Source organism: Octopus bimaculoides, chromosome 3, assembly GCF_001194135.2.
Source record: "Octopus bimaculoides isolate UCB-OBI-ISO-001 chromosome 3, ASM119413v2, whole genome shotgun sequence".
NCBI classification, from domain to species: Eukaryota; Metazoa; Mollusca; class Cephalopoda; order Octopoda; family Octopodidae; genus Octopus; species Octopus bimaculoides.
This window is the reverse complement of record NC_068983.1, coordinates 137,559,622-137,569,672: the sequence shown is the minus strand read 5'-3', so window position 1 is coordinate 137,569,672 and position 10,051 is coordinate 137,559,622. Positions and strand designations below refer to the sequence as shown.

The following is a 10,051-nucleotide window of genomic DNA, read 5'->3' as shown; positions in this document are numbered from 1 at the left end:
TTCCCCAAAAAACTGGCCCTAACCCCCTAACCATAACTACAGAAATGTTTTAAAATTTTTGTCCAAATCATAATGTCCGTATTTTTCCACATATTTAGAAAAAAAGAAGTTCTTAAAAGTGATCGGGGCCGAATTCTTGCCCAATATCTTTTAAACAGAATGTTACAAACCACAAATTATACCAATAATTCTTTCCTGATTATGTCTACAGAAAACTAGTATTTATATCAAGATTCCATCTGAAATATTAGTGTATGGTCTTCACTTTTCACAATATTGAAGGCGGCGAGCCAGCAGAATCGTTAGCATGCTGGGTGAAATGCTTCGTGGTATTTCGTTTACGTTCTGAGTTCAATTTCCACTGAGGTCGACTTTGCCTTTCATCCTCTCGGGGTCGATTAAATAAGTACCAGTCGTGCACTGGAGTCGATGTAATCGACTTAATCCCTTTATCTGAAGTTGTTTGTTTCCTCTATATTTTTGGTCCCCCCACACACCCAATTGGCAATGAAGAAATATTTATCGGTCTTTATAAACGGAGTGTAATGGATTATCTTCCCTTGAAAACTATTATGGGGTTTTCTGAAAATCCGCCTAGGACTGTGAAAAGGATAATTCTATTTTATAAAACTATTTTTCGGTTTAAATAACCGCCCACCTATAATAAGCACTCATGGGCGGTAATATGGAAGTAAAATATTTCACCTAGGAAAAACAAAGATATTCTCAAAAACCATATTTATTTCATACAATTCCATTGAACTTCTATCGTTTCAGTTACCAGATAGATAGGCATAAAGAAACTGAAACAACTTTAAAAGAAGTAACATATTAAAAAATATTCTGAAGTTAACTATGGGTCTATTAGAAAAAATATTGAAAATTAAACTGTTGGAAACATGAATAGAGGCCTTGTATGAACAAATAATGTCATTGGACATTTATAGTAGGATAATAATTGAATGGGTTCAAGTTAAATATCACAAATTTCTTCATTTGTTACTTGGTCATAATTCACATGTGCTAATTTCACTTGTATCTCATCTTCAATTTTATCATTTTGTGCATCTGGCGCATTTACCTCAAGGCCAGACAAAACATCCTGTAAGCATGAGTTTAAGAGGCTATGTTCTACAGTCTGTCCACGAGGAGCAATTCCACAACATTCAAAAGCATGCTTTATAGTTTCTTTATTTAAAGTGGCAACAGCTTGAGCCACAAAGTTCACTATCTCTTGTTAGGGTCTTTTGCAATATTCTTTATTTGTATACTCCTTTTTGTCATTTGAAAAACTAATTATCCCATTCTGCACGAAGGGCTTTCTTGAATGGACCAATAATTGATACATCTAACGGCTGCAAGTAAGATGTTGTTTTAGGAGGTATAAGTTTGAGAATTGTATTCCTACGTTTGAACACTTCTAGCAGCTCTGTTTTCTCATGCACTGAGCATTCGTCCATGAATAGCACTGAATTTTGAGCATGGGATAGTTGTGCTGTTCTCTGCCCAAACACTTTGTCAGCCCACAGCTGCATGAGTTCATATGTGATTGATCCTCTGTTGGAGACTGTTAAGTAAATATTCTTTACGACGTTGATTTTAGGCACGTTTTTCAATCCTTTAAGGGTAATCATCGTTTTCAACACCTTTCCTGCAGCATTAACAAACAACACAGTAGTAAAACGAGCTTTGGTAGCACCACAGGGGCTAGCATCTACATTTTTATTGCCAACAAAGTCTATGGTTGTTGAACTCAACATGTCAACATATACAGGTGTTTCATCCATATTATAAATATGGTTAGCATCCTTATCTGTTGTTAACATTGGAATACTATCTAGATAGTCACTGGTGATTTGTGCCTTTTCTCCAAGTGTTTTTATTGTCTGCTTGACCAACATGTGTAATCTTTCTCACAGTCAGATTATTCTGTTTCATGAAATTGAAAATCCATTTATCAGAACATCTAAAGCTGTTCATTCCAATTCCAAACCTTTTTACCAATTCAAAAGCATATTCCCGTAAATGGCGATAATTTACAATTACATTGTTTGCACGCTAAACAACAATCCACTGTAAGAGTTCAATCTCTAGATCTTCATTTTCTGGTCCTCTGCCTCCACCAATTGATCTGTGCCTCCTGTTGTCTGACATATTGATTAACTTTTCAGTTCCACAGTTAAGAGATGAATAATTATGTACATTATTTATATTCGACAGATTTAGAATTATGTATATATGTAAGTATATTGTAAAGTGTTAAAATGTATGTATAATCTCCAAAGATAATAATGAGCGTTGACTTTTTATATATTTGTGTGTAAAACAGAGCCTGAGTGAGACGTGCAGGTAGAGGAGATAAATAACAAAAAAGTGTTGAAGCATATTCTGTTGTATCTGGGGAAAGTCATTCTTTTTAATGCCTTATACTTAAACACGCTCACAGGTAAAATTTCCACTCATTTCTTATTTTTCTAAAATTTTCGTTGGCTCTGTCCGTTATTGAATAACAGACAGAGTCAATAACTATTGAAAAGGTTACAAGACGCAACGAAAATTTTAGAAAAATAAATAAGTAAATGAGTGGAAATTTTACAGGTGTGTGTGTGCATTAAATTATAAGGCACCAAAAGAGTCTTCCCAGACACAACACTCTGGTTAAAGAAAGCTAAAAATACTTAATCCGCTGTGGAAGAAGTGGGTTTCTGTAAAAAAAATTTAAAAACCACCCAGAAAGAGAGGCGTCCATGTCCTTTACTTCCGCCCATTTTTGAAATAACATTGAGTTAAATATTTTCAAATGATTAAAATATTGTGTACGTCAAAAAGTCGATGTTTTCTTTTCTTTTTTTATTGCTGTTGTTCTTAGAAATCACGAACACTATGCGTGTGTATATGTCACAGATAAGCGGACATGCGTTCGTGCTGTTTTGACATGCCATGATATTCTTTATATGTGTGTGTATTCAATGTGCGTAAACGTCAAGGAAGCCATGTTTTATTTTTTTCAAGAGATAACAAAGATTGTTCAATCGTTTTCATTAATAAATAAAGGTCCAAATATCAGGAAAATTTGTACTGCACTGCCGAAGTTAAGTATAAAAATAAATATGCAAAAAAAATAAGATACAATATACTATTTCTGATATATTTCGGGTACACACAAACATCTCTAGAGTTTTAGTATTATTACGATGTAGAAATATCAATTTTTTTATTTACCACAAAGACAATTGGATATTTTTACGATATTTCATTTTAGATGTATCCTTTAGTTAAGGAATTCAAATTCTGAATTCGCTAAAAGCAATAAGTATCTGTTTTTCTAGATTTTCTATGCATTATATTTAATTAAGATATAGCATCACATATATGTAGAAGATAGTTACGTGATACAAATATTATTCACTAAAGGACGGCAGGCATGATTGACCATTCATCACAAAAAAAACAATATGGGTAATCAGGAAGAAACATAAGAATTATAATATTTACGATGTGAAAATAATAGAACCACATTAGACGATTTTCGAGTGTTTCATAATAGCAAAGTGATGGAAACAAATCAAACTTACAAGAGAAGGTTCAACAGTAGATGAAAAGTTCGTTTCCAGAGCCTCCAGGTTCGATAACTCTCTTGATTTTTTTTTTTTCTTCAACGCAGAATTTTTTATTTTATTATTGTTTTATTGTATTAGTGTTTTATTATATTAGAGCACAAACAACAGTGAACCACATCACAGCGTGCTGTTTGCTAATGCAACACTGTCTGTTGATTGGCTAAAATTACCCAAATTTCCCAACTTTAATTCCAAATAACATTAGATTCTTTAATTTACTAGATAAAGTAATTGGTTGATCGTAATCAAAATTCAGAGTTGCAGTGATACACCAAAATTGAACGCAATCGGAGCAAAATTAAACTACAAATTGGACAATTTAACAGAGAATACAATTGAAAAAATTTATGAGATAAAAGGAAAAAAAAGAGAAAGAAAAAAGAAAAACAATTCACCACCTTGGGTTGAAACGTTGGGATGCTGGGAAACCTCTCGAATGGCTATTGAGGCATGCCAGCACAGCAGCAACGTTGCCATGGGTAATGGCAAGGCTGATGCTCTGGAACAGCTACGTGCTCTCACAAGCTTCAACAGTCACCTCTGCAAGGCGAGTTGCCAGTGAAAACAGGTATCTTGCAGTTAGTGGTGCGACCCCCACCAAACCTCTCGAACACCACAATATGGGAAACGTAGTTGGTCGACAAATTGTGGTATTTCAGGATTTTGTTCCACTTGGCCGCTGAAGCTGTGGATCTCGACCTTACCACAGCATCCAGGATTTGAGAAGCAAAGGAGTCGCTAACTGTGACATCCCAGACAAGGCATCTGCTTTGCGACCAGAGGCACAGGGTGAGACCGTCACGTCCCTTCCCAAGCTCCTCTTGAGCATCAAGTTCAACTCCATATGATGCATGAAGCGACCAGCATTCAGGTGGCAAGAAAGGCCATGGAGGCCTGTGAAGTCAACTCTACAGGCCACAACAGATCAAACCTGTGCATATGTCAGCTCCCACTCTGAGGGCAATGGAGACATGAAGTTCATCTAAGCTGAGTAGGCCACCAACATTATTCACAATCAATCCAGTCACCTGAGTATTTGGCACTAGCAGACAGTAAGTGGCACCTTGAAACCTGGTCCAACTTGTTGAAGAGGGAGTCAAAGTTGGCTTTTGAAATTAAGTTGTCCAAAGCTCTCTGACTCTGACAGTCATCTACCTTCTCAGGAGCAGACAAGCCAAATTCCCTCTATTGTTGAACTTCATCCAACTCTCTGTTGGAACTGGTCCATGTTGAAAAGGACAGGATGTTGCTCACCAGGGTGAGGAAAGGAAGCAGGGGAGAGAAAGGGACAAACAGTTACGAAGACCAAGACCTCCAAAATGCTTGGGCAATGCAGCCTGATCATGGGACATTGTAGAGAGTCTGACATTGACTAAGCATTCAAGTCTCTCAAAAATTAGTTTGTTGAAGCACTAGAGGCATGATGGGAATCGGTAAGATGAGCTAACTCTGAGTAAATATAGAAGCTTAGGGATCAAGAGGTAATTCCTAAGTATGAAAAGACCTTGGTGGGGTTCAACAGCTTCAATATCTGTCAACAATTGCTCAAGGGCAGCCACCTTCAACTGGAAGATGGACTCAAAGGCAAGGTCAGTGATTGGGGCTCCTAGGGATCACCAAGCCAATGGTGATGGTACTGCAATGGAAAGAAAGGACTCTGCAAAAAGGTCAATAGTTGGTTATGTTTGAGAACCCAGGTGGTTGAGGATCCAGAGCTCACATTTGGAGCTGTTTACTTGGAGACCCCAGTGACCAAGCTCCCCAGCTGTCATGTTAGCAATGGCAAAAATCCTGTCAGGAGGTCCCCCAAACAAGCATCATTGAGATACCAGGCATTGAGGTCTAGCTCGATCCCCATCTTGGTGATGTCATCAATGCCCAGTGTAAACAGAGTGGGCTTGAGTGGGTCACCCTGCCTGAGGTGGACGTGATGATATGGTCACCGAAAAAGAGATAGGACTCCCAGTAAGACTGCTACGCAAAGCGGTAGAGTTGTGGGACCTTCTCTCTCACTGAGCTGAGGACAGCATTGTGGCTGATGGAGTTGAAGGCATTCTTAAGGTCAAGTTTGAGGATGACCTTGGGTGACAAGGAGGGCAAGTTGGCAGAGGCTCTGGTAGCGTGTGCAACAATTCTACAATGCTTAGATCACATCTTTGGTGACTTCAAGGGAGCAGCACTGCTACCGCCACTGCTATTGTTCAATCACCCAACTCCTAGTAGTACAAAGGTAATAAATGAGGATAGCAACAGGTTACATCTAGCAGCAATAGTCAACAAAAAACAAGTTTATGTAGACAATACTGAAATTTATCAACAATTTTTTACAAGATAGAAAACTCTACTGTATTTTTCATTAGAAAATAAAACAAGGCTAGTATTTCAAAAATTATTTATTACAAAATTAAAGCTCAATTTATCAGTGTGTATGCGTGTGTAGACTGAAAATTAACTATTTCTGATATCAAGTAAGACCATCTGTTTTATATAAACCTGTAATTTTGACATTGGTAACTTCTGTTGATGATAATGGTAATCTGTCCCCTCCTGCTGTAAAAAGTCCTACAGGATAGACACCTTCATTGCTACCACAAATCTCATTGTTGTCAATTGTCTGAGTTGTTATTGTTCGATTTAGTGGTTTAGAAGGGTCTTCTCTTATGAGTCTAGATTGAGAACACAGTTTTTCTTCACGATATGACAAAGGAGATGAGTCAGAAACTGGAGAACTTTCAACTTCGTTAGATTTTAATTTAGGTGATGTTCCACGTATCTTATTTGCAGTTGCTTTGCTGTTTGTGGTATCTGAAAACGGTAAGCTAAAATCTGTAGTGGACACAGCTATAGAATTCAAAGGAGTGTTTAGTGCCTGAGAACTATCTGAAACTGAACAAGATGTTGAAGCCCTTTTATTCATTTGACCATATTTGTCGTCATCAGGTCCTACAGGCTCTATTTTTACAGTAGGAAGAATAAGAGAACTAACTGAAGAGCTGCTATCCTTAGTGTCCGAAGATGCAGCCTCAACCTCTTGCTCAAAGATGCTAACCTCATCTTCTTTAAGTTCTGCTGATTCATTTTGAGAAATCTCCTGTTTAATATCCTCTGTCGGAACAGCTGAAACATCAGATGGCATCTGCCTGGGATCATCAAACGCAGTCACTGTTGAAGAAAGTTGCTGACGTGCTCCACGTAAAAGATGTACATCACATATATTTTGTAAGTCTTTCATGTCTAATTGTTTTGCAATGACTTTTAGCTGTTGTAAAATATTAAGATCAAGATCTAATAGTCCAGTATACATGTATTCAACAAAAGCCATTAAAGTTTCTGTGCTTACTTCAGGAAATTTTACTTCATAAAACTGAGTTGAGATGTGTGTACTAATTAATAATAATAATTTTGGAGACACAGCAGACAAGACTATTTTATGGACCTGAAATATAGTAAATAATAACAGTATATTTATAGCTTGCCAACAATACAATGATAGACATTTAAGAAACATGTTTATAAAGTAGAAAAATGTAAGTGTATCTTTCTCCATCTTCTACAAAACCTATTCACTCCCAAAAGTCTCAAGCCACTTATCTCAGAGAGTTATTTCATTAATACCTTAATTAAATCAACTCCATTTTCTTTTTCTGTAAAATGTTCTATTCTATATTAATAAGCAAATGTTTCAGAAAAAGTTATTTTCAATGACGGAATCGTAGAATTTTCTGATAATAATAATACTTAAAACTAAAGGCTACACCTACCTTTGAGAAATATAGAGGGAGAATATCTTGATATTAAGCACATTAGAAATTATGCATAAATTTTTAGACTTACAAGCAAGATTTTTTAGTTATCATGATGATGACAATAGAAACAGTTTATAAATATGAAAAAGTTTACAACTGTATACTTACCATTACAGTAGATGAGCCATTGGTAATACAGGCATCACAAAATTTTCTACTTCTCCACAATGATGCTAGGTTAGACATGACATTACGTTGATGACTAGTAACTAGCAATTTTTGTTTCGGTAAATCTTTTTTTCTAATTATTGATTTAGATACGGTTGTTTGATTTGGATTTTTCACCAGATTTGATTTGGATGGAGTTATTTGAAATGGTGAAGCCAACACCTGGGCTGGCTTTGTAATATTTTGCGATGCTTGTGCTAAACTTGAATCTTGCTGGACTGGCATTTTAGTAGTTAGATGTACACATTTTGAAGTCTTTGGAGATGATAAAGCACTGTCCATTTGCCTAAAATGAAAATTTGCAATTAATTCAGAAGAAATATGTAAGAAAAATAGTAACACAATAACATTGTCAAAATACCATTTTAGTCACCACATACCATCTGTCATGTGATTGTTGATTTTTTAACATTTGATTCTGGTGTTGCTTCTTCAAGTGTTGCTCCCCAAGGTGCTGTATTTCGTTCTTTTTTTGCTGCATCATTTTCATCTGAGTGTTGAGGAAGTGAGGCATAATCAAAGAAAGAAATAAAAAGATACAAAATGGAATCTGTCAGTCACATAAGTATATAGCAATATGTAGCATTCAAAATCAATCTGAACAGAGAATCCCAATAGAATTCCGAAACTGAAATGAAAATGAAGCTACATGTTATACGTATCCTATTCTGAAATCTCACATGATGGTAGATTGTTATAATTTGTCTTCAACATCAAATGTATAGTAACTGCTGCTACAATTCACACAGACGTTCTCTGGTAGATTTTCTTCAGAAAATTTTTCAAAATTGTAATTCCTGATTGAATCTACCATTGATTTAACAGTAGCTTCATTAAACTTGTATTTTGATCACGTATATTGATTCCAAAATTATACTCAATTTATATGGATAGTGATCCCTCAACAATGTATAGTGTACATGATATTGTATTGCAGGTGCGTATTTCTGTGTTGCTGATAATACCAGATAATGAAGTACAGAGCATGGTAAGTTACTTGGCTTGCCCACCGATGTTTATCAATTGCACAGCTCCTATACCTGACATGGAGATTCAAGGAAGGTTGCAAAGTATGACTGAAGGTTGCAAAGTATTTTGTTGAGCTCATTCTTAACGAAAATTGTGGAGAGGCTGCAATACTAAAAGTTGACATCACAAGAAACTTCTTATCACAAAGCTTCTTAATACATTTATTCTACATACATCCTTGCTCTCTGAAATAAATTTTAATATCAATGACCTTGCAAATAAATTCTGTAAGCTGACCTTTGTTATATTTCTCCTATAGGTGTGTGATGCTTAAGAATGTATACCTGACACCTACCTTGAGAGCTGCACGATAAGCTCTTGTCCTCTGTTTCTTAGCTTCTAATCTTGCCTGCCTTTCTTCTGCTGTTTCTGTCTGCTGACGAGCCAATTGTCTTTGCCTGTGATTTTCTAATCTTAATTGCCTTTCTTCTGTGGTTTCCCTTTTCCGTTTTTCTCTTGCCCTCCTAGCTTCTTTGGTGAGACTGCTCAGTGACGATCGTTTGGGACGCATAATTTCATAACACTAGAAAAAAAAATTTCCTATTATCAGAGAACATTGACACACATTTTCTAGATATCTAAAAAAAAAATTTGTGCAATATCTTTTCAATGTTACAAACAACGAATCATACCAATAATTCTTTCCTAATTATGTCTACAGAAAACTTGTATTTATATCAAGATTCCATCTGAAATATTAGTGTATCGTCTTCACTTTGCACAATATTGCTCTTTATAAAGGCAATGTAAGGGATTAGGACCCTTCGAACACGATTATAAATTTGCCACGTTACTTGCGATTTCACGTCGTATATGCTGACTCGCAGTCTGATTTGGCATAGTTTCTACAGCTGGATGCCTTTCCTAACGCCAACCACTCCGAGAGTGTAGTGGGTGCTTTTACGTGCCACCGGCACAAAGGCCAGCCAGGTGGTGCTGGCAACGGCCACGCTCAAAATGGTGTATTTTACATGCCACCTACACAGGAGCCAGTCAAGCAGCACTGGCAACGATCTCGCTCGAATGACTTTTTACATGCCACCAGCACAAGTGCCAGGAAGGCGATGCTGGTAACAATCACGCCCAAACGGTGGTGACTGTTTACTCGCTTGTTCGTGGTACTCTGCTGAAGAAAGTTGTCCAAGTAAGATTTATTTTTATCTTGCTAAATAACTTGAAACCATGGTACAGAGTATAGACTGGTAAAAGTTTTTATTTTTCATTCTCTTTCGAAATTATCCCTATTTTTGTGGTATAGAGTTTTTTGCTGCTCCTTCTAGCGGGTTAGATGTCCTATTATAGGCATCTCTGTATTTTAATGAATAATATATATATAGTCTACTGACTAATTTTTATTCTCGCTGGACCACTGGCGGTAAATTAAATTTCTAAAATTTTTTTGCTGCCCTATGATTTATTAATGATTAT

General features: G+C 36.3%; 2 protein-coding genes across 4 annotated transcripts in view; both read right to left on the bottom strand.

The window, feature by feature from the left end:
• LOC106877738 (uncharacterized) overlaps window positions 1-3,721 on the bottom strand; it is an 18,424-nt gene extending 14,703 nt beyond the window's left edge. The window contains exon 1 of one of the 3 annotated variants that reach the window (XM_052966583.1): window positions 3,576-3,721. Coding sequence is in view for 1 of the 3 variants with exons in the window: in XM_052966582.1 (XP_052822542.1) it covers window positions 3,496-3,519 (24 nt within the window). In the remaining 2 variants the exon portion in view is untranslated. The other 2 variants (XM_052966582.1, XM_052966584.1) reach the window with 2 other exon arrangements.
• Window positions 3,722-5,998: 2,277 nt separating this feature from the next.
• The window catches only part of LOC106877739 (zinc finger and BTB domain-containing protein 11), a 5,149-nt gene continuing 1,096 nt past the window's right edge, over window positions 5,999-10,051 (bottom strand). The window contains exons 2-5 of the mRNA XM_052966585.1: window positions 8,919-9,146; window positions 7,975-8,084; window positions 7,535-7,880; window positions 5,999-7,056 (exon numbers count right to left, since the gene is read on the bottom strand). Coding sequence (XP_052822545.1) covers window positions 6,085-7,056; window positions 7,535-7,880; window positions 7,975-8,084; window positions 8,919-9,134 — 1,644 coding nt within the window. The 5' untranslated portion in view covers window positions 9,135-9,146 and the 3' untranslated portion in view covers window positions 5,999-6,084. The remainder of the gene's footprint in view (window positions 7,057-7,534; window positions 7,881-7,974; window positions 8,085-8,918; window positions 9,147-10,051) is intronic.